The sequence below is a fragment of the Tachysurus vachellii genome, chromosome 15 (genome assembly GCF_030014155.1).
Source record: "Tachysurus vachellii isolate PV-2020 chromosome 15, HZAU_Pvac_v1, whole genome shotgun sequence".
In the NCBI taxonomy this organism is placed as follows: Eukaryota; Metazoa; Chordata; class Actinopteri; order Siluriformes; family Bagridae; genus Tachysurus; species Tachysurus vachellii.
The window spans coordinates 13,557,704-13,583,025 of NC_083474.1; the positions used below are offsets into that span (position 1 = coordinate 13,557,704).

The 25,322-nt window shown below is 37.2% G+C and overlaps 4 protein-coding genes across 4 annotated transcripts; 1 reads left to right on the forward strand and 3 right to left on the reverse strand.

Moving 5' to 3' along the window:
- Window positions 1-136: 136 nt before the first annotated feature.
- ndufc2 (NADH:ubiquinone oxidoreductase subunit C2) lies at window positions 137-2,899 on the forward strand. The gene is made up of 3 exons (XM_060888543.1): window positions 137-384; window positions 2,457-2,600; window positions 2,724-2,899. Exons 1-3 carry the CDS (start codon window positions 246-248, stop codon window positions 2,771-2,773), a joined length of 333 nt encoding a protein of 110 aa, XP_060744526.1. The 5' UTR covers window positions 137-245; the 3' UTR covers window positions 2,774-2,899.
- Window positions 2,900-3,783: 884 nt separating this feature from the next.
- On the reverse strand, window positions 3,784-4,428 carry thrsp (thyroid hormone responsive). The gene has a single exon (XM_060888542.1). The coding sequence runs from the start codon at window positions 4,342-4,344 to the stop codon at window positions 3,928-3,930; it is 417 nt and encodes a 138-aa protein (XP_060744525.1). The 5' UTR covers window positions 4,345-4,428; the 3' UTR covers window positions 3,784-3,927.
- Window positions 4,429-6,683: 2,255 nt separating this feature from the next.
- Window positions 6,684-9,466, reverse strand: guca1c (guanylate cyclase activator 1C). Its single transcript, XM_060888179.1, has 4 exons — window positions 9,146-9,466; window positions 8,368-8,517; window positions 7,591-7,678; window positions 6,684-7,270 (listed from the first exon to the last, which is right to left on the reverse strand). Exons 1-4 carry the CDS (start codon window positions 9,338-9,340, stop codon window positions 7,113-7,115), a joined length of 591 nt encoding a protein of 196 aa, XP_060744162.1. The 5' UTR covers window positions 9,341-9,466; the 3' UTR covers window positions 6,684-7,112.
- Window positions 9,467-13,870: 4,404 nt separating this feature from the next.
- Window positions 13,871-24,128, reverse strand: LOC132858205 (uncharacterized). The gene is made up of 8 exons (XM_060888444.1): window positions 23,811-24,128; window positions 23,176-23,256; window positions 22,391-22,465; window positions 20,131-20,266; window positions 19,354-19,487; window positions 19,007-19,077; window positions 18,298-18,476; window positions 13,871-16,619 (listed from the first exon to the last, which is right to left on the reverse strand). Exons 1-8 carry the CDS (start codon window positions 23,871-23,873, stop codon window positions 16,609-16,611), a joined length of 750 nt encoding a protein of 249 aa, XP_060744427.1. The 5' UTR covers window positions 23,874-24,128; the 3' UTR covers window positions 13,871-16,608.
- Between the last annotated feature and the right edge of the window lie 1,194 nt (window positions 24,129-25,322).

Here is a 25,322-nt window from a genome sequence, read left to right on the forward strand (position 1 = left end):
AATCTTTATTTATTTTTTATTTTTTTGTTGTTGTTTATGGTTACAAATAAACCTTCAGCCAATATAGACCACTGCTTATTTTACAAGAAGCCGGAACCTTTACAGAGCGCAGTGTTTTCCCCCCGGACGGCCGCATATGTTGCGCCAGATCCTAAACATCGCCCTTGGTTAGCATTGAGAGGTGATGTGCTAAAGAGCTAGCGCTGTGTAGCACTTTAACGGAGCCGTACATTTAATCCTCGGAAATGGGGTTTCTCCCCGATGAGGCAAAAGTTCTCCCTCCACCGGGAATCATAAACAGAAACTCGGTATGGCTCGGGTTTACCGGCTGGGTCACAGCTATGCTTCATAACTCGCTTAACCGAAGGCCTGCGATTAAAGCGGGTGAGTGACTGAAAGGCTAACAAGCTAACGCTAGCTATGCTAATATCCCTTTAGCATATTTACACTAAAGCTTTTCTTTCTATGATGGGAATATAATCAGTAGTCTGAGGACTTCTGTGTGTGTTTCTTTTACAGTGTACAGTTTAGTGCAAGTGGTTTTTTTTTTTATCTGTGTGACTTATAATGCAACATAAACAAAGTTCATTATGTACATACGTGTTCATTTTATACTGTTTTTCTTATTGAAAACATAACAGAACAAAATGGCATAATTAAGTTCATTTTTTTCTGTTTTCTCAGTCATATAGCATACAATTATTCAGAAGTGAAAAAACTGCTTTGTTTCTTTCTGTTTAGACCAATAAAGGTCCCTAAAGATTTACTGACACTCTTCATAAACAATAGCAAAAAAGCTAATCTACAAAATTAATAAGAATGAAACCAATAAGTGAGTTTGAGCTCCAGCTACAGGGACATTGTACAATAATATATTTTATCTAAAACATTCTTAGGGCCCTTGAAATGCATATAATGTCCCTGGAATGAATGAAAGGTCTTTCCTTTAAGGTCCTAACCAGGTTGGACTTTTTGGTCCATTGCACTGTGCAGAATATTTAAAATCTCTTTAAATTCTTAGATTTGTGAATGTGGACTTCACTCGCTTTTAGACCACAATGTTCAAATCAGGAGACAGAAACGTTCGCTGCAAAACAACGATCTTGTCTTTCTTTAACCATTTGAAGTTTGGCTCATCATCTTGGTGAAAGTTTTCAAACCCTCCTGGCAGAGAGTTAACCAGGTTTTTGTACTGAAACATAATCAGGGTAACAGAATTCATGATGCCATAAAATTTCACAATCATGGAGTGATGTCTGACCACATTTATAAGGTCTAATGTCACTGGTAAAGTTTAGCCGCCAAATTTTGAAATGGCTTTTACATCGATTTTTCAGCAGGTTATGAAACTGGTGTTAAACTGCTGATTTTGAAATGTGGACAGATAGATCATCAAACCTGTTCAAAGTAGTTTGTTATTTAGTCCATGATGGTTTACATGTGGGTATTGTCATTATTTTTAAGGAATGATCTGTCATTGAACAAAAAAAACACTAAGATTTGTTTTGGTCTGTATTTGTCTGCCATCATCACTCGTAAATAGTACTTTGCATAATAGAACTTTTTGAGGCTTGGGGAGTTGTATGGGAATAATTTCAGAGGGGAAAGAGGAAAATTGTGTGAGGATGTTATTCAGTGAGGATGTTAAAGTGAGGATGGTATTCAGAATATTTCATGTTATTATTCACCATTTAAAACATGAACTGTCAAATCACCTGTTATAATGTTAAGGTTAATAAAATACATTTGTCCACTCCACAGAAAAGAATTAAAATGATTGAAAGTAGTAATAGGGGATAAAAACTTTCCAGACAGGCTAATATGTCAGTTTTTTGACACAGTGCTGTGCAGTTTATCCTTATATCCACAGCAGCTAGGAGCCAGAAAAGTATGATTGGATGGATGGATGGATAGAGTGAAGCAGAAAGTAAGACAAAGGCACAGACGAGCAGAGCAGCACCAAGCATACAACCTCATAGGACTGCATATTATTCAGTGAAATTGTAAGGGGTTTTAATAAAATACTGAAAAGAATGTTTGTGTTGCAGTAGCCTATTTTTGTCTGGAGATGCGGGTTTGGGCTAATTGGAATATATTTAAACAAATTGTGTGACATTTGAAATTCTACTGCAAGTTCGTATAATAATACAAGTTTTGATATTGGAAAATGTATGTTGTAGGCCTTTATTTGCTTTGACCTGTCCTCTTACTTATTAGGGGAGCGGTTGCTCAGTATTTATGACAGGGCTACTAACCAGAAGGTCTTGTGCTCAAATCCCACCACTGCTGGGCCCCTGAGCAATGCCTTATCCCTGACATGCTCGGTTGATATAAATGAGATGTATGTAAGAGGATATAAATAGGCGCATCTGCTAAATGTCATAACTGTAATTAATGGGAACATTAAGGTTCTTGCAGCTAAAACACTGGTATTTTTGTACTTTGTGTTTTTGCAGGTGTCCATCGACAAGCATTGTTCATAACTATTGGCTGGTTCCTCGGCTACCATTTAACAAAGATCGAAAATTACAAATATGCCAAGCTGGACAGAGAGATGAATGAATACATCCGACTGCACCCTGTAGAGTTTCCAGAGAAAGGTAATGACAAGGAAATATGTAATATATATTTAATAGTCAATCATGCAGCTACTCTGTTATGATTTCACTACACAAAGTGATTAGTACATGTGAGTGACTGATGACTGAAAAATGTTTCTTCAGAAAAGAAGACGTTTGCAGAGATTGTAGAGCCGTTTCACCCGATCCGCTGAGTGGAGCTGCTTTTCACAGATGTGGAGAACATTTCTGGACATCTTCTGTCTACCATGTACACGTGTATAAGACAATGCTTATTGAATATATTGTTTCTAATATTTAATTAAACAGTTTAAAAGGCACAGATTCCATTTTTGTAATTTTTTTTTACACATCTGATGTTCATATAAAGCAGAAAACATTTCAGGAAAATTCTGAAAGTTCTGTTGCTCATCTGAAAACTGATAAGAGTCCGTTCTAAATCTGTCTGTAGACATTAGTGAGACTCCCAGTGCTTCAACTCGGAAATCATTTTGGAATTAATTTTCTTTTGGAGAGGTTAAGAACTAGGTATAAATATGCTAACTTTCCTGGATACATATCTTTTATTTTTCGTAATAGATGTCATTGTTAGCTGTGCAAATGTTTTATTTGAAAGTAATTTAGGTTGTCTGCTGACATTGGTGTATTTACCTACCATACCATTTCTGGTGCTAGAAAGATTTGGTTCATCTCTACCTAGACACCCATGCAGCAGTGCTTTAGTCTGTCCAGCTCTCTTGTCCTTATTTGTGCACTTTGAACAAACTGATCAGCTTCAACTCTCCAACTCTTTCGTACAGGTACGTTGCATTCTCACACTTTGCTGACTTTACTAATTCCTTGCTATATGACATAATGTGATGTTGAATGTTGCTATCAAATGTCAGAAAACCTCAAAAGCAAATTCTGACTGTTATTTCTTGACTTTCCAGTAGACTTTTTTATGTAGTTTATGAAGGTGTTCATGTGGGTTAAAAAGAAAGCTAGAAACTGCTGTTGTGGATGTTCACTACTATCACTTTTATACACTGTTTTTTTTTTTTTTTTTTATCCACATCAACCCAGATCAATTTAAAAAAAAAAAATAAAGTGAACGGCTGAAACTGGGGGATACTTGCCTTAAACATTTTTCTGTAGTTTGACTAATTAGGTCACTTTACCAATTTTCCTTTGTGCTGTGAACAGAATGAAGAGGTGACTGAAGTGATGACAACAATGATTTTATTGCACTTGACACTACTTTCTAAACAGATGTACAAGAAAAGATGTAGTGGAATTTTCATGTCATATGTTACAGCTTTGATATTGTTGCTGAAATACGGTTGCCAAACTGTTGAAGTTTAGTCATCTAATTTCCGACGCCCACAATGTCCAGGTATTTGTGTGTAAGATGCTGTGATTTCTTCGTGAGTGTACCCATGACAGAGAACAGGCCTCTCAGGTGAAAGTAGAAGAACGCCTCTGGGTCAGCCTCCAGCAGCGGCTCCAGGCTTTTGAACAGAGATGCTTGAGTCTTCGTGTGCCCATCATCGTAGGGCAACGGTCCGCTCTCTGCTGTGTTCCTGATTACCTTCAGCATGTGATAGTATTCATACAGGTCCTTGCTGTTCTCTACAGCCTCGCAGTCCACGTCGTCTTCAGACTGGACGTCTCTTAGTAGGCTGGGCAGCAGGATGGTCTGTTCCATGTTATTGACTGCAGTGCTGTAGCGCTTCAGCGCACGCAGCAAGGAGTTTTTGCTCAGCCTGGTCTCCTCACACTGCATGGTTAATCTGGAAAATTCAGGCAGCTCCTGTGATGTTGGAAAGGCGGTGTTGAGGCAAAAGGGGCCTGAGTGCAGTGAGAGAGCATCAGGACTTGGTGTTCTTAAATAGTGTGTGTTAGGGTGAGGGAGGGGAGCCTGTAGCGATGTTGCTGATTAGATTGGAACATTCGAAGTTGACTAAGTATGTAGCAACAAGCATTCTTTATTTGATGATTTTTTTTTCAGGTTTACTTTTTGATTCCAAGGACATTCGATTGGTTAATGCCATCAAGGACATGAAGGCCTTTTGTAGGCCATTGACCCTAATGTAATGCTCGACATCAGACCATGCGCTTCAGCAAATCATGTACAGAATTCAACCTCAGCTGCAATGTTTACCTTGTCATTGTATAGCACAGTATTCGCCTGGACCGAGTATGCATTCTATACAAGTTTACTAATAGTTAATGATAAATTTATGTTCAACAGCAAAAAGGGTTTCTTGTTATAAACACAAAATCAAGATTCTGACAACAGTAGCTGAAAAAAATCATTTTAGATAAATCGCACACACCCATACGGACCAGGAAGGGACACCGTGGCCTTCTGTTTACACAATAACAGATAGATGAAAGACTGACACATACAGACACGAAGAAAGTCACTGAATATACTTAAGAATATACCAGTGACCTTTAGCTGTACAGGCAATTGTGATACTGAAGCAGATGTACAGTAATGTATCTGGGTGTCAAATGTACTAACACTATAAATATTCTGTGGTTAAAGTGAGGACACAAAATCTGTTGTCATTAGACATTTGTTAGATATCTGCACTAACAGATCTAAGATCTGTTTTTTAAGACAACCGGAAATGTTTTAAAAGCCTACAGGAAAATGTTTGAGATGTATTTGAGTGTCACGTTAGATAACATCAGCTTTAGGGCTTGATCCGGTCCTGGGTTTGATCCTGACTTGGATTTGAGTTTTGGATTTTGAGTTTTAGTTTTGCAGTTCTCTTTATGCCTGCTTGGGTTTCATCAAAGTTCTCCCATCTCCCAAAAATGCCATTGCTAGGATAGGCACTGTCTCTGTTGTGACACTGACCAGAATAATACGGTTACTGAACAAATAAATAAACAATACATTTTCTTTATATTCATAACCTATTTATTGCAATGACTGAACTTTGTAAAGGCTCTGTGAAGTGGCACAAATTAGGTAATGAAGGCCTTTAGAAGTATTAATGCAAAGCAAATTTTATATAATTGTTTTGTGTGGCCAAGTATCATCTATGTTCGTTCATTTAGCCTTAACAGTGTTGTTAGTCCCTTACTTTTAAACAATGCTGTAAATGTCTCATGGAGTTAGGTTTAATTACAAGGTGTATTTAAACACTAAAAATGTTCCCTGAGAAGTCTCAAAGAAAGGAAATGCTTGAAAAATTTTCTTTATTAACTAAGTTCCTAAACATTAATTGGCCCTTTGATTGAGTCCACGTAATGTATAGAAGCACTTTATAGGTACACAGTAACTGCATATTGTCCTGTTGCTATGCACAATGTTGCTCTCAGATTTGGCAGCAATTTGCAGCTTAATACTGTCTGGAACTGTCACTTTGTCCTGCATTCGCTGCTGGCATTACTAATATTGCATGTCCTAATGAAATATTTGCTTTTTGGTCTTCTGAAATATTACTGTTTGATTTACAGAATTGCCAGCACCAGACTGGCACCTATGTGAAATATCTGCTAAAGACAAACGGTTAGCTAATGTGAGTTCTGCGGCGGTCAATAACACAATCACCAGTAACAGCGGGCAACCCACAACAGTGAAATGTGTGGCAATTCTGTTTCAAAGAGCTCAGTGACTTTATATGGTGAGTGAACAAAGCTGGTTCTCTTCTTTACATACAAGACTTTCCATATCCCCTTTAGTGAACCTTTTTAAATCAACAGAGCCTTATTGACAAAGGCAGGTTACATGTGATTATAAGTCGACATGCAGTTATAAAACTAGTTATACTTGGGTCAGATATATCTTAAAGCTTCTTTCATAGGATAGATCTAGTGAGGCTACTCTAAATTTAGTTTTTAATATTGTCACAGCCTGTTGATTTTAATCAAATTGTAATCTACTTCGGCAACATATTTTATCTTGAGTTCTGCATAAAACTGCTGCTTTTAGACACTAAAATGTGTCAAAGGTATTTGTATTCACTGCTTTATTTCTAGAACAGTCTAAAACTACTCCTGTAGGCTTTGGGATACATTTTAGAAGGCAAATATGTTGATCACATGTTGATTAATAAAATAAAAGTGGGATTTGCAAATTCAGATTTATTTAAGGCAACGATTAAATACATTATATAGCAATAAAAAAAGGATATTGGAATTTTCATAAAGGTGTTCAAAACCTGACAAGCCCACATACAATAAACATCAATCACATATTGACAAAGTACACAGTGAGATTGTGGTCTAATCTAAGAAGAAGAAAAAACACAGGAGAAATGCTGCAGAAAAATTTAAGCTATAAATTTGGATATATAATAATAATGTTAAAACAATATTGCTACAGGTTTCTGCTGGTTTCAACACAATTCATTTGGTCAGTTCCAGTTTCCTATTCTGGAAAACAATTTAATCTGTAGATACAAACAGAGACATGTCATATATATATATGTGAAATCCTTTACATTTACCTCCCCATCACCTACATTCATTTTATTCAGTTATAACAAATTGATTTTTAAGGTTGCACGTTGTGAAGGGACTAAGGCTTGTTGTCTATGACTTGGCATTGCACACACTGTCTTTAACCAACTTCTTCTGTCCATTGACTATAATCTCTAACACACGAGTCAGGTCCATCATCCTGGTGAGCATCTCCATGATGTCAGGTTGCTCCTTAACACCAGTGATGAACTCTTCTAAGGTTAGCTCACCTAAAACAGAAGGCATCATAAGAAGGCATCATAAACTAAAGTCAGTGAAGTCAGTGGCCTAGGATAGAGCTGTCAGAGTAAAGTCCTGCAGTGCTGTAGGAGATTTGTGTTTTTTCCTTTTCCAGCACACTAATCAGGAAAAAATGACATTATTATTAAGATTTAGATAATTAGTTGTTTAGTATAACTTATCAAGTGTTAAACATAATCTGGATTAATAGTACACTTTTGAACCCAAATGTGTTCTTTGGTAAACTTAATCAGTTAGTGAGAAATGTTTATGTCTCTTACAGCATAGAACATTTTGAACCGGGTCATACCTTCATTATTAACATCAATCCTTTCGTAAATGAGTGTCACAATCTCCTCTGGAGGGTCATCATAGATCCGGGTGATATCTTGAATAGCCTGAATAGAAATGTCAATTTTAGCTCTTAGATTTCACTTTGTTATCCAACTCTTAACAATCCTCACCACATTAAACTCTTTTCTGTTGCCCTTAAGTTCAAAAATTCATTTTTAAGCCATGGAGGAAAATTTGTATTTTATGCCAAATACTCATCCTGAACCTGAACAACTTGGGAAACTACAAAATGAATACCATCAGTTTCAAACTTCATGATCTAAAACTATGTAGAGATTTAGAGCTGAATGCTAAAATCAGTGTTTTCCTCTAGGAAAGAAATGCCAACTATCCAGAAAACCTTTTATCAATCTTTTTTCTAATGGTGAAGAATAACCTATTAATCATGAAACAAAGAATTATGAAAATGTTAATTGCAGGTTTGTGATCAACCGAGTAGCTGAGCATTGCAGTACCGTAATGAAGTAAGCAATATGCCACATGGATTTAGGTAAGGATTAAGTTTAGTGGGTTCAAAGATTAAGAGCACTTTGAAACAGAGGATCAGACTTGTTAACCTTCTTCATGGTTAATCTCTGCCACTGAAGTCTATTTGTTTTTCAGTAAGAGAAATCTTCATACATACAAGCATTTCAACGGAAGCCTCACTAATCCAAGTAACATTCAGAAGAGTTCATACATTATACAAGTATCACTTCTCATACTGAATACCAAACCACAAGTAAAATGATACCTTGAATATGGTCTCCATCTCATCTTTGTCAATTTTTCCATTTCCATCTTGATCAAAGAGTTTGAAGTACCATTTCAGTTTCTGGTTGATCTCTCCTTTCAGTAGCAAACTTACAGCTGCTATATATTCTACAAAATCAATATACCCATCCTAAACAGAATGAGAGATATTCAAGGTTATACCTGGGAGAAAATCTGTTGAAGAAATATATGAAAATGTCTTAACGTTAGGTATGCAATTGTTGCACTGGATGTCATCCATTAAAGAAATGTCACTGCTGTTGTTTGGTGGTGGTCACTATCAAATACAAGTTATTTGCAGTACCAATGCTTTTAATGGTCTGGATTAACATTACATTAGACACATGAAGCACCGATTGTTGGCTGTTAGGCTATCAAGCTTGAATAGGTTGAACAGAAAGGATGAAAGTTATGGTGCTTGCCAAATAAATATTAGAATACTTAGGAAATGACTGGTGACCTCATTGTACATGCCTTTTAGTTAAATTATTATAAGCTGCTGTCCATTATTGTTTTTCCTTTTTTAATTGTAGAAAAAACATTATCAAAAATGAAAAAGAAGCAGAACAAGCCTTCATTTGTCACAAAAACATTACAGCACAGTGTAATTCTTTTCTTCGATAATCCCGGCTTGTTAGGATCTGGGGTCATATAGGAAGTACTGGTGATGTATTAATGATTATGAATTTACAGTTACAAGCAAATTATTTCTATTTTCCACTATTCTCTTTAATTAGATGAAGTGTGGATTGTCTTACCCCATCCATGTCAAAAGTGTAGAAGACCTGGTCAACATAGCTGCTGGCCTCCTCGGTCATACCCTGCATCTGTAGCATGTTCTTTAGTTCGAACAGGGTGATGAGTCCTGATGGAGACTCCCTCATGAACTTATTGTACCAATGGTGCATGTCCTCAGCTAGGATTTCATCCAAGTTGGATCCATGAGCACCCATAACTCCAAAAGTCAAATTATTTTACTTTGGTGTGAATAGTGATGAATGTCTCCTTCCTTTTGACTCAGTGCTCTAGAAGCAAAAGTAACAAATAGTCTTGGAGACAGTGTTGGAGATGTTGTTGATTCTTGGCTGGACTTGGGAAATGCCAGACCTGAGCAAGTATTATCCAAAGCCCTTAAGCCTTTTGGCAACTAAAAGGAGAGATAACCCCTTAACAAGATAACTGTTGAACTCTTCTACGAAAAAAGGACAATTGTTACACAAGCCAGTTCTTTAAATAATGCGGCATTATAATTAATTCACCACCCAAGATGGATTAAGGCATTCAAAGATATTTATCTCTCAGTTTCCTATAAAAGATCAGAAATCATCCAATGAGCTTTCACATATTCTTAATCTTCCTGATATTTCTGAAGTCCTGTCCATTGCATTTAGAGCCAGCAAAATGATTTCCCTTTATGGGTTTTGTGGTTTGGGGAAACACTTAGGAGATAGCTATAATGCATGTCTCACAAGTAGTTACTATAGTCGGATAAGGTTGTAAAATAAATCCATTAATCCGTCAACCACATTATCTTGGTTAATGTTGTGGTGGCTATCCCAAGAACACTGGGTGTGAGGCTGGAATACACCCTGGAGAGGACACCAATCTATCGCAAGACACACACACAAACACACAGTTTAGTGACCGTCATGTTTTTGGGAAGATTGGATAAGCAAAGAACTCAACTTAAACCCACACAGACATTCATTCATTCATCTTCTACCGCTTATCCGAACTACCTCGGGTCACGGGGAGCCTGTGCCTATCTCAGGCGTCATCGGGCATCAAGGCAGGATACACCCTGGACGGAGTGCCAACCCATCGCAGGGCACACACACTCTCATTCACTCACGCAATCACACACTAGGGACAATTTTCCAGAGATGCCAATCAACCTACCATGCATGTCTTTGGACCGGGGGAGGAAACCGGAGTACCCGGAGGAAACCCCCGAGGCACGGGGAGAACATGCAAACTCCACACACACAAGGTGGAAGGCGGGAATCGAACCCCGACCCTGGAGGTGTGAGGCGAACGTGCTAACCACTAAGCCACCGTGCCCCCCCACACAGACATCAATAGTACATATATTCAACTTGTATTTAGCTCTTTATGAGCATATATGTCAGTGGTTTCCAATCCTGCCCCTGAAGTACCATTACACTCCACATTTTCTGATATAACAGCCATATATTGATCCAGAAAAAGCATGATAATTAGCTGTTTTTTTTTTTAAATCAGGTGCAGTAGACAAGTGAAAACAACTACATGTGCAGCGTGCATGTTCTCCAGACTTGGCACAAATGACCAAGAGTTTTCAATTAATCAAACTGCCAAAGATCAGTGCTCCCAGTTTAGCAAATCTGGTATTAGACAATTAACATAATCTACAACTGATTGAATGAAAGGCAGATTGTTTCTGTTCACCTGTTTTTTTAGACTGTACAGCAAAACAGTACCAGGAAGATTTCACTTAACAAACCACTGAAACAATTTATTTTGATATGAATTTGGTGTATAATACATTTGGTGTATAATATATTTGGTGTATAATACATTAATTTAAGGATAATGAAATAACTGGACATCGTTATGTTACTGGACAATATTTCTATTGTCTGAGAAACGTGTCAGTGAGGATTTCTCTAAATAATATTATTTCAAAATAGATTAGATTTAATAAATGAATAATATTATAAATAATTAATATTTTTGTAGTGTGTAAACCCTTGAATAAATTAAATGCCAAAAATGTAGTGGCACTTTTGCTAATTTGATTTAAAGTACTTGAAGCTGTAGCTGTCTATAAATAGGAACATTTGTATACCTGATTGTTTATGCAATTTTCAAATCAGTGATTTGGTAGTGACGTAATACATAAAATCATGTACATACATGTCAATTTCTTCAGTTAATATTGACATTAACCTTAAGAATGGTGGGAAAATCTGATCTGAGTGACTCTCAGAAACTGCTGAGCTGGGATTTTTTCACTCAGCAATCTCGAGAGTTTACACAGTATGGTGCAAACAAACAAAAAAAAACATCCAGTGAGCAGCAGTTCTGTTGGTGGGAATGTCTTGTTGAAAGAGATCACAGATGAATGACCACACTGGTTCGAACTAAGGGTTATGGGTAACTCAAATAACCACTTTTTACAGTTCTGGTCAACAGAAAAGCATCTCAGACACATGGCCTGGTAGATCAGGGGTCTCATTTATAAGGCGTGCGTACGCACAAAACGGGGGTTGTGATCTATAAAAAACAAACTTGACGGGAAAATGTGCGCACCTTTAAGCAAACTTTGAGCTGTGCGTACGCACATTCTGGAGACAAAGGGAATTGGCGACACAGATGGTGAGGTCGTGAACTGAAGTTAGATTGTAGAAAATACATGTGAGAAGGACGATTATAATTAATGACATTTAATTTTCACTCCATTTCATACGTTATTTCCACATTATCATGAAGATTAAATCCAACAGTGTTATTTGTGCCGATTGTTTTAGGCTATATACATTTAGTTAAATCCAAACGTAATTCAAAATGTATTAAAAATAAAATAATAATAATAATAATCAGCGCTACTCCGTCCAGGGTGTATCCTGCCTTGATGCCCAATGACGCCTGAGGATAGGCACAGGCTCCCCGTGACCCGAGTAGTTCGGATAAGCGGTAGAAGATGAATGAATGAATGAATGAATGAATGAATGAATGAATGAATGAATGAATGAATAATCAGCGCTGCCTTACAGTCACATTGTCCACAACGGGAGCGCAGGAGGAGATGGCGCGACTACATGTGATACAGAATAGCATGAAATACCCTTTTATTAGAGAACTGCAGAACACAGTGTAAAAACGAAATATTTTCCTTAATGTACATATAGCTATCATAAAATGTCAAAGTCTGCAAATACAGTCATGAAGCACAATCGCTACTCATCATCGGTCCTAACTATTACGGTGTTCATTACAAAACCGTCATGAAGAAGTATGTGTTCACTACAACATTTTCGTCTTAAATTTTCGACCACAAATTAATTCTGTGATTTTGTCAAGGTGATAACAATCAGTCTAATTGCTAGAAACATATAAATCCTCCGGTGACCCGGTTATGTAATGCTTCATGATGGCACTGCTGGAGGATTACGCCAATGGCAGAATAAGGAGAGAACGTGTTTTCAGGGACCATGATGATGACTGGCTAATAAGCCGATTTAGATTCCCTAGAGCTGTGCTCTTAGATCTATGTGCTGAATTGGGTCCAGTATTAGAGAGGGCAACACGCCGGAACCATGCCATCCCAGTCCAAATACAAGTCCTCACCATGCACTCTGGTTCTTGGCAACCGGCTGTTTCCAGTGGGAATTGGCAGACAGGTAAATTATTTATATAAAAAAAAACTATAAGTAATCCTCAACTTTGTCTAAGACCTTTTTGTATATGAAATAATTCTATTGGAATCTATCATCTCACCCTATAGGTCTGGTATATCACAGCCGTCCCTGAGTGCCATAATATCTGTCTTTTTGTATGGTAGCTATACTTAATATGGGTAGTCGATACGTCAGGTTCCCATACACTGTGTGAGAACAGGCCGAAATTAAAATGCAATTTGCAACAATGTCTGGTTTCCCAAATGTAATCGGCGCAATTGACTGCGCTTATGTTGCTATAAGTTCACATCTGAAAATGAATGTGCTTATGGTAATAGAAAGCATGTGCATTCTATTAATGTGCAAATCATATGTGACTCCAACATGACCCTCACAAACATTGTGGCACGCTGGCCTGGTTCAACACATGATTCCTTTATCATGACACATAACAGTGTAGGGAACAGACTAAATGCACGCGCAGTACGTGATGGCTGGCTTCTTGGTGAGTTTAACAATATTAAAAAGTTGAAACTGTAACAATTTTGTTTTTAATATAATTATAACAATGTTGCTTTTAATATAATTATAACCTGCAGGCGATAGTGGCTACCCCCCTGAGACGCTGGCTCCTCACCCCGTTTTTAAACACGCAGAGCGCAGAGGAAACTCATTATAACGAGGTCCACTCTCGTGCCCGCGCAGTGATTTGCATTGACTATTTATGGTTAAAAATGGGCGTGTACAGGGCGGGATTTCACGTACGCACATCTGCGGGTGATGTGTGATTTATTTATGAAAAGGGAACATTGCTTACAGGAGTGCGTACACACGGTTTTATAAATCGGAATTTTTTTTTGCGTACGCCATTTTTGGCTTTTGGGCGTACGTAAACTTTTAGTAGGGATCCTACGCACAGTTTTATAAATGAGACCCCAGGTCTGTCAGCCAGTAACAGAAATATGTATATATAAATATATACTGTCTATATATGTATATACCGAATACAGAATATATGATATATATTGAAATTGCAAGTGCACCATAAAGCAGCCCAGGATTTGCTCATACACATACTAAAAAAAATTCAAACTTTACTAATGATATTATTTCACATATTAATCCAACCATACATTTTTATTCAAAACCACAAACAGAAAAGTAGACCTCTAGGCATGCAGTGGAAAATCTGGTGCTCACAATGCGAGTCACTAGTGAGGCATTAAAGTTCACTAAGAGGTGGGTTGATTAATGACTGACTCTGAACCCGACACTGAACAGCGTTTCTCAGAAGGTTTTGGTCATGCTGACACACTGTGTGAAGGATATTAACAATTAACCTGCTAAATATATGCTAATGTAATCAGAGTTTGTTTTTGTTTTTCTTTTAACAGTATTCGATGTGTGTGTATTGGGTGTTATGTGAGGTTATGTTTTTATATAGTGCAAGTCCTATCGACGTTTGACAAAAATGACAGAAATCATTAAAAGGTGCCTTTTGTTCATTAAATGAATGAATGAAAAACAACAACAATAATAATAATAAATAATAATAATAATAATAATAATAATAATAATAAATAATAATAATAATAATAATGCCATGTTATGATAAAGTCCTCACAAGGATAGTAAAACAAATTGTGTGCGTGTGTGTTGTGTGTGTGTGTGTGTGTGTGTGTGAGAGAGAGAGAGAATCATCAATCAAGTTTTAAATCAGTGAAAGTAATAAAATAAACAGGCTTTATGGCAAAAAAAAATGTTTTTTTTTCTATTTAACGTCATTGTTTTATAACAAGGGACAGCCAATGAACAGAATAAAGCCAAAAAATTGATATGAAACTGAATACATCAGAACTCCTTGGTCACATGCTCCAAATGTAGTCACTGCTGTATGATGAAAGTAACAGCTTGAGTTCAGTGGTGATCTTGTTAAGAGCTTCATTAGAAACTAGATTTACTCTGCCTTAAGCAAGACAAAACATTTTAGCTAGGATACACTTCTAATACACAAATATATTCAATGCTGCGATTTTCCAGGTGCAGAGTTAGGAAAAGATGCACCAGGGTCATGACGCATCAGCAGATCAACCAAAAATTAATTGTGTACAGTGTTCTCCTTCTCTCACAATTATTCAGTTATTCAGGACATGTTTAGCATCAGAGCTTTGAGTCTTTAGAATTACTCTGAAGCTGTAAGTACATAAAGTTAATAAAAAAAATATCCTGCTTATATCCTGCCTGCCTGAATCATCACACACTGGGCATCAAAATAAACGATTGGAGTTAATCATGTTCCATCTCTGGATAATGAGTATTACAAAGAGAAATGTTGCACAAACACCACAACTGATTTTGCTCACAATGTATGAGTGACATTTTGTTATGGGATTTTAACTGGTAATTTAAAAGCAATCTTCTTTTTCTACTTTTCCCTTTAGGGGTCACCACAGAATCATCTCTTTCCACCTAATTCTATCCTCAGCATCCTCTACTCTCGCAAGAATTACCTTCATGTCCTCTTTTAACACATACATATATCTCCTCTTAACCTTCCTCTTGACCACTTACCTGGCAGCTCCATCTCCAACATCCTTCTACCAATATAATCACTCTCCCTCTTCTTTCCAAACCGTCTCAATCTATCCTCTCTGACCTTGTCCCCGACACAGCCAACCTGAGCTATCCCACTGATGTGCTCGTTCCTAATCCTGTCCATCCTCATCATTCCTAAAGAGAACCTCAACATCCTCATCTCTGCTACCTCCATCTCTGCCTCATGTCTTTTCCTCACTGCTACAGTCTCTAACCCATACAGCAAAGCTGCTCTCACTTCTGTCTTGTATACCTTTCCTTTGATTCTCTCTGACACTCTTCTGTCACACAACACTCACTCTCTTTTCTCCACCCACTCTAACACACCTGTACTCGCCTCTTCACCTCATTTTCACACTGGATGGTTGACCCCAAGTACTATTTAATACAATTAAAAGCAAAGGCTAATTTACATTTTCTGAGTAGTTTTATGCAACGAATCCCAGGAAATCTGATTAAAATGATCTTATTCTTTTGTGGGGAGCAATATGCACTGTAATACTTTTGTTGACCCTCATTATATCCTCCGCTACTTTTACAGCTCACTATTATCTTTTGGGGGAATTAAAACGTAATAAGCTACATGCTTGTAAAATATCTACTATTTAATTTTATGTTTTGTACAAACATACAAATCCCTCAAAAATGTATAACTGCCATTTTCACACATTGCAAAAGAAAAACAAAATATATCCAGTCCAAACACACCTGCCAAAATATATTATAATATATAATAATAAATTAATGCGTTTACAGGGAGCTCGAAAAGGCTGTTGAAACTGACGGTGTCATATGAAGAAATAGCGCCCCCTTGTGACACCTTAACAAACACGACATGCTACAGATACAAAAGTGTCTCAATATGGACAGGTCAAAACCGTGTAATAAAAAAAGAACAGGGTGGAAATGTTAGTTGACTTTAGATCCAGAGTTCCAGTCCCAAAAGATAATCACAATATGTGTCTGATAAGATATATAATATATAAAATATAAAAGGTAAATATAAACCTTGAACAGACTTCCTTTTCTAATACCTGACAAGACCATCAGTTATGTGGTCTTGTGCATGTACCTGTTTGAGGAGCGTGTCCTTATTAAATTTAAGTGGCTTCAATAACATATCTTAAAACAGTGGATCCAGTGTAAGGACAGGCACATGCAGAATCTCAAGACCGTACTGAAGGTGTCGTCGTGTCGTCATATTCAGCATGTCAAAATTTGCACTTTGTGGCTTTAATTCAGCTCATTTAACTCCCAACTGTAAAAAGAAAAAAGAAAAATTATTTGAAATTTTGCATTAAGGTGAATTGCAAACAGTTGTGTTTAAGCTGTGCACTGTACAGTAAGTAATAATACACACATCTTTAAAATGTGTCTGACTTTAAACAACTGAAGGTTTATTCTTGGTTACAGCTGACTGCTGTAGCTAAAGTGCTTAGAAAGTATGTCATTGCTGAAAGGTATTTATAAGAAGAGGGGTATTTTTCATGGAGGCCATAATAAAGAAGTGGAAACAATGAGGCACCACAGTGACAAGAAGGTGGCTTCCATCCAAAACTGAAGAAAGAGCTGGAAGAAAACTTGTCAGGGAGATCTTGTCTCTTGTTAGATATCCATGTCAACATTAAAGGAGCTGCAGGAATAACTGGCAAATACTGGTCCCTCGCACATGACAACAATCTCTTGTATTGTTCATATGCGGGCTACTGAGCAGAGAGGCTAGACAGAAAGGGTTTTCATGTGAAGGAAAAAAATAAAAATAAAAATACAAAACACCAAGGTTGAACTTTTTGCGTTAACTATGGTGGTGCAAACATCGTGCTATGGTGCTGATTTTTTCAGTTGAACTGGCGCTGTAATCAAGACAGAAAGAATCTTATATCCAAAGACCAACCCATTCTTGCACAAAACCAACAGGCCTCTGTTAGACAGCTAAAGGTGAAGGAATTTCACCTTTCAGCATGAGAACAACCCAAAGCACAAATAGTCAATAAAGGAATGGCTTTGAAAACCTGTTTCATGACTTGAAGAGGAATGTGAGCAGGGGATGTTGAAGCCTAGTGCTTAAGGTGTTGGTCTACCAAATGGAAGGTTGTGAGTTCAAATCCCAAGTCAATTAAGCTGCCATTGCTGGGCCCCTGAGCAAGGCCCCTAACCCTCAATTGCTCAGTTGTATAAAATGAGAGAAGAAAATGTAAGTAACCCTGAATAAGGGTGTCTGCTAAATGGCATAAATATATGTATAAAATGCATGAGCAAGTGTTTTCAAATTTGTTAATTTGTTTTCGGATTTGTTAAAGTGTTTTGCACTTCTCGGCCACCGTACTAAAGCTCTGACCCTAGAATCGCCCCTGATAAAATGTATAGGAATAAATTTGCCTGTCTTAAAAAAGTGAGCACAGTAAACCAAGAGAACTTCTGTGATTTTATTTTTTTTTAATTAAAAAAAAAAAAAATTATAATAATATATATATATATATATATATATATATATATATATATATATATATATATATATATATATATATATATAATAATAATTAAATAATTTATTAATTTATTAGTGATGGGTTGTATGCAGGTTACATGCTCATGCAACCATGTTAATGCATGTTTTCTTTTTTGTCCCTAAAACATTTCTACTTGTTTTTACACTTTACATATTTTGGTTGTTATATAATCACATTAAAGGTGGGAAAAGAAGAATGTGAAATGTGATAATGTGACATGTGACTTTGATTGCACAGGAGGTGCCTCCCTCACTGTTTAAACAGCTAAACTGACACTTACAAAACTCTTCCATCAATTTTTGCTGCCAGGTATTATGTTAAATATAATAAACATAATTATGCAAAATATAATAAACAGATTTAACTTTCAAAAAGTGGTAAAGACATAAAACAGTAATAGGGCCTTATTCAGAGCTTAATTTATACCTTCCATCATAAGTGAAGTCGGATCGATATAAAGTGGGTCCAACCCAGGATCCACGTCAGACAGCTGTTGCAGAAGCACACTGTACACCATCTCTTTGCTCAAAGTGTATTCTATAATCTGCTGGTGCTCTGTAGGCATCATAAATGTCAGGTTGTACTCAACACTAAAATTGCTGTTTCTGAAACAGAATGAAGAGACACGGATTTCTGTTGTATTTTTACAAAAGGTATGCGCTAAAATGTTAAAAAGATCTTTGTGCAGAATTTAGTAACTTTATGTAAACACTGTCTCTTCTGACTGCCTTCCTGTGTTCAAATGTAAACAGGATATAGCGAACACACCCTCTATCTTCAACACTTTGATATCTGATATTTGATATTTCATGGTGTATTACTCAGAGACACCTGTGCCAGCTGTTGCCAAATTATTGAAATGCTAGAGGATAAAAAGGTTTTATTCAAAACATTTCGATCATGAAAAGATCAAGGTCTTATGAAAAAGCTGTTTTGGAGAAATTCCATCATTCTTAGTTGCTTTATATCATTCATGTGGATTAGGATGAAGATTTTATATATAGCTTTATACACAGGACCCAGTGCTACAATAATTGCTCATTTAACCACACCTTTGCTTTGACATACTACTATTTTAACCCAGACAAAACAATGTGGCTGAATACTGAAAGGTTATAAAAGGACAAAGGGTTACCTCAGTGGGTTAACTTGAGCAATGGAGAAGTACCGGCCCAGGGCATAAGAGGATGTGTAGATATGAGTCAGCTTTAGAAGAAGAGAGAAGAAAAAGTAAAAGAAAGCTGGCATAAGCAACTTGAACAATTACTTGACCTAAAATGGAAATACCCCAAGTTTCTCAAACACATCCCTATAAATAGATCCATCTATTGAATCATGCTTGCTGGGAAGAGTTACAGTCTAGGATATTGGGGAAAATATTGTATGATTGTATTTTCAATAATGTTAAAAAGGATGTGTAGAAAGCAAGAGGAAATGAAACAGCATAAGCTGGTGAGAAATGCTACAGAAGGCAAATCTCACCTTTTGTTCAAGCTCAGACTGTGCTTCTGCATCTAGTGTTGAGTGCTTGTTAAGAAGTGTAAAATTCCCTCTAAAGAAGCGTGGTATGATAAATTCTTTAATGTTGTATTCGTCATCCACATCCTTTTGAGGAACTGTGAAAGAAAAATGCACTTATGGTCAGGTGTCATGAAAGAAATTTGTCTGCACTTAGATGCGTGTGGTTACAAAACATTATTTGTGTACATTAGACATGATTTATATATTTATGTACTACATTTCCCCATAATCTGGGTAAAACAATCAAATTGTTTCAGTATGTGAAGTATTTTTCCCCAAGCCATCACACACGTATTTATGGCAGCTTACACTAAATACGATCCAGGAATTTACTATAAATTGGAAAAAATCGTACAAAAATGGATGTACCATAAATAATAATAATAATAATAATAATAATAATAATAGTTAGGAGAATTTATGATAATGATGCACTGGTATGAATCTTGTCAAACAGGTTCAACTATGCAGCCACTTTTAATCAATTATAAGCATAAGTATTAGGACAACATAAAAAAAAAAAACCTGTGCCTCTTGACCCTTTTATTCCTATACAAGTGATAATTAGTTATGAGCCTAATGCTAATAAAACACAAAGTGCCCCCCCCACCGCCATTTTCATCCAACTGCCATTTTTATTATTCTATGCACAAGCAAATACATCTTTATGGAATAATGCATAACAAGGCATTTAACTGACTTTAGTGATATACATAAACTCAATGTGCAACAGTTTACCTGAGCAGAAATAAATAGACAGGAAGATGGCAAGGATGATTACAGTGAAGATGATTAGAATGAGCATCCACACTTTAAGCTTCCAACAGACTGGTTCCCTCAGCTCATTTTTCAATCTGCCAAGATTTCCCAGGGGCTGCAAATAAACGAATGTAAAAATATGAACACATTACACTCTCACACAAGACTAAACACTTCACAAAAGGGAGAATTCATAATACTGGTCATCTCTAGTATTTTAATTATGTCAAAAACAAAGCTAATAAAACTCTCTGGTCAAGTGAATGAACAGATATAGATACAGTCAGGTCCATAAATATTGGGATATCGACACAATTCTAACATTTTTGGCTATATACACACCACCACAATGGATTTGAAATGAAATGAACAAGTTGTGCTTTAACTACAGACTGTCAGCTTTAATTTGAGGGCATTTACATCCAAATCAGGTGAACGGTGTAGGAATTACAACAGTTTGCATATGCGCCTCCCACTGCAAATCCTTTACAGTTAATTACAGCCTGAAGTCTGGAACGCATAGACATCACCAGACGCTGGGTTTCATCACTGGTGCTGCTCTGCCAGGCCTCTACTACAACTGTCTTCAGTTCCTGCTTGTTCTTGGGGCATTTTCCCTTCAGTTTTGTCTTCAGCAAGTGAAATGCATGCTCAATCGGATTCAGGTCAGATGATTGACTTGGCCATTGCATAACATTCCACTTTTTTCCTTTAAAAAACTCTTTGGTTGCTTTTGCAGTATGCTTTGGGTCATTGTCCATCTGCACTGTGAAGCGCCGTCCAATGAGTTCTGAAGCATTTGGCTGAATGTGAGCAGATAATATTGCCCGAAACACTTCAGAATTCATTCTGCTGCTTTTGTCATCAATAAATACAAGAGAACCAGTTCCATTGGCAGCCATACATGCCCACGCCATGACACTACCACCACCATGCTTCACTGATGAGGTGGTATGCTTAGGATCATGAGCAGTTCCTTTCCTTCTCCATACTCTTCTCTTCCCATCACTCTGGTACAAGTTGATCTTGGTCTCATCAATCCATAGGATGTTGTTCCAGAACTGTGGAGACTTTTTTAGATGTTGTTTGCCAAAGTTCCGTGTTCTTGATCTGGCCAACTGTTGTGAAGGGTGTTTTCTTCACCAGGGAAAGAATTCTTCGGTCATCCACCACAGTTGTTTTCCGTGGTCTTCCGGGTCTTTTGGTGTTGCTGAGCTCACCGGTGCGTTCCTTCTTTTTAAGAATATTCCAAACAGTCGGCCATGTCTAATGTTTTTGCTATCTCTCTGATGGGTTTGTTTTGTTTTTTCAGCCTAATGATGGCTTGCTTCACTGTTAGTGACAGCTCTTTGGATCTCATCTTGGAGAGTTGACAGCAACAGATTCCAAATGCAAATAGCACACTTGAAATGAACTCTGGACCTTTTATCTGCTCATTGTAATTGGTATAATGAGGGAATAACACACACCTGTCCATGGAACAGCTGAGAAGCCAATTGGCCCATTACTTTTGGTCCCTTAACAAGTGGGAGGCACATATACAAACTGTTGTAATTCCTACACCGTTCACCTAATTTGGATGTAAATGCCCTCAAATTAAAGCTGACAGTCTGCAGTTAAAGCACAACTTGTTTGTTTCATTTCAAATCCATTGTGGTGGCGTATAGAGCCAAAAATGTTAGAATTGTGTCGATGTCCCAATATTTATGGACCTGACTGTATAAATCTCTGAAAACAAAATAAATTTTCTCCAGCTCTACTTGCCTCAGGCTTTCCTCAGTTATACATCAAGCAAAGACTTAAAGTCCCAAAGGAAATGATCAACCACATACCAATATACAAATAAAAGACTATTTATTAAAATGTTAACACATATGAGTATAACACTATCCTAGCATTATTTAATGACAAAAACATTTAACCATATCCTGTAATGCATGAAAGGCATTAAAGATCAGGTTTTCCCTAACAGTGACATAGTTAAGTATGTTTCTGATTTTTTAAATATCTCCCGAAACAATAGAAGCAAGTCACTCACGCACTCATTTTCTACTGCTTATCCGAAATAGAAGCAAGTAATTAATACTATACAGCCCAAAATTACCAGGGTTCCTGACTGTACTAAGAGGGAACAAGCCAGAAAACTGGAATAGCTAAAAGTACCCTAAACTCCATGGTTGTAAATCAAGTACACAAACAAGTGCATGGAAAACGGGCAATTGTAGAAACCTTTCTTTACCTTATCAGAAGATTGCCCTGATGAGTCATCTGGGAGATTCCTCACAATATAGTGAGCACCATTTCTCTCAGCACCCTGAGTATGCAAATATGCATAATACACCATTACACATATACAGTATATTGAAATGAAAAATGAAAAATACCTGACTGATGTAAAGCTGAAATGATATCTATTAACATAAAATGTGTTCTGGCAGATGCATAGAGGCATAAGGCGAGTGGCGTAGTTTAATGCTTGGTATTTTCATTTAGGATGTCATGTTGGCATTCCACATTGTTTTGTGCCACACAGGGTCAGGTTTCTGTTTCACCCACATAACGACTCCAATTAAAAGCAGTTGAACCTGCTTTGCTTCTAGTGAGAATTGGGTGTTGCCATGGAAAAACACAAATCCCCACGGTCACATTCAAAAAATATAGAAGACTGTAATAGCTGCATGAGGATGGGGTGGACGGCATAGTTTTGGAATGGGATGTTCAACAAGCACATATTGGTGTGAAAGCATCCCAATTTTAACCAGACTGTATGCGACCAACAGTGGTACCCAACACTGTCTGACACTGTAGGGACAGGCTAATAAATAGTCAGTAACAGCAAAGGAATCTACAAACTACAATTATTACTGAAGGCTTCATAACATTTCCCCAACCAAACAGTTTTGAATTCATTTTACGTTCTTAGTTGTCATCTTCAATGTTTTATAGATATAGAAAAATTAAAAGAGACACAAACTGACACAGAAATAGATTTTTCTTCATTCTTTTGGACATACAGAGACTCACCTGTGCATCTGACAGTAACCCAATGTCTTCTGTGGCATTCTGCATGTTGTGGTCAGAGCAGCTTCCATTACCTGGGCAAACCTGTAATTAGTTCAACAAAAAGCAATGATCTCTGTTTTTGCTGAATAAAGTGCAGCAGAATAACATGACAGACAGGCACATGCACACTTACACTGTACACACCATGTTGCCCTAAACAGTGGGCGTGGCTGTGCGTCTCACCTGCGCGCCCCTTTATACAATAGGCCTAGACTTGTTAGACACGTTCAATAATATTTGTGTGAATAGGTGTAAAAAAACAACAAAAAAAAAAAACTAAACATTTAATACATTCAATACAAGTTCGAACTACTAAAGAAACAAAAACTCAGGTCCATTAAAGTTGACAGTGCTCCAGGCTACAGGCGCGTTTGCACTTGCCCAAAACGCACACAAAACATTTGCTCTCTCTTTGTTTAGCATTTCACAATAAATGTTCCTGTCGGATTCAATTATTCTAGCAATATTTTCAAACGTGTTACGGCTTCACACTCACGTGTCATCTGACGCGCAATTGAGTTTCACTATTTCATGCGTAAAGTTCACACCAAAAACCAAATCCACAAAATGGGAACAAAAACCTTTTTAAAACTCACCTCAATTCTACTTTCGTCTTTGTCGTTATTGTTGTCGGATTGGTTTAAAACACTTAATTCCATGTCCTTGTTTTCAAATCATATCTTTTCAAGTCCTTACCCGGAAATCAGCTATTGCAATATTATGGTTACGCAAGAGTCTGGCAGAGCAGAGTCACCTTCATAGGTGGGACAGGTGAACACTGAACACTGAGTCTACGTCCTTCCTGTCCAGGTTAAGAAGTTATGGTAAAGCTTTCTTCTTCCTGCTCTTACAGCAAGTCGGGCAAAACGCCTGTGAAAGCGTCGGAACTACAATGTGTAATCTTAGCTTGCGGTTTGGCTTCTTATGCCACACACACACACACACACACCCACCAAAAAAGACTCTCCTCCCACTAGGACTGTACTGTAACTACTGTGATACAGCTACACTTGTTAGCCACTTTTTTGAGTAAATGTACACCCTTTATAGGGTGTATTTGTGGTTGTATATGTTTGTCTATAGCATGTATGTTCCTATGCACAATATGAAAGATATATGTGTTTGTCAACCAAGCATTACACACACACACACACACACACACCCTCTCCCAACCAATACACTATATGGCTAATGTATGTGTACCATCACACCCATACAGTATGTACTTTTATGTAAAAAAAAAAACAAAACAAAAAACTTTCCTCCCACAACTAAACAGCTTTCACCTGAAGGGAGAATGTATTAATAAAAATATACACATAATAACAATGGATAGATAGAATTTTTAATAAGATTTTTTTCACAATGTAAACAAAAATAGAAAACAATGTGGTTCATCAAGTGCTGCAGTGTTTCTGCCTTACAGTTTCAGGGTCCTTGGTTTGATCCCAAGCTTGGTTTACTGTCTGTGTGGAGTTTCACACGTTCTCCAAGTGCCTGAGTGGATTTTCTCCTGTAACAAAAAACTGAGCAATGAGGGCCAGAAGACAGAGCCAGAACACAGATGAAAGATTTGTGCAGGGAAATATCAGCTAACACCTACAAGGTAAATCAGCATGGTCAGCAAGGTGAATCACAATGGTCAGAAAGTGTTCTCTCCCTGCTATCAACATATGTCCATTTGGATAAAGTAGGGCTGAAAGAAGCAGAGCAGAAATTGGAACATCGTCAACAATTTTATATTACAGATTTAGCTACTGTTGGATCACAGGGTGCATTGAAGTTTAAAATATGAAAGGACATGTGAGCGTTCTGTGAGAGTGATGTTTTATCAAACAAAAGCTGCAGCAGGCTTCCTTTGGTGCTACTTGTGCTACTTTGTGTAGCCAGATAGATGAATGTGGCTACTGTATTCAAAGTTGCTATGACCCTGTTCTGGTTGGTCACTTAACAGAACCAAATGTGTAATACTGCCTTTAAATTGATATTGTAGTGGTGTTCAAGTGAGCATGCTCATAATTACCGATTTTACTGAACAAGTATATTAGAGCAGAGAAATCATCAAAGTGAGCTGTACCCCAGCCCTCTAGGACTTTCAGTAATGACCT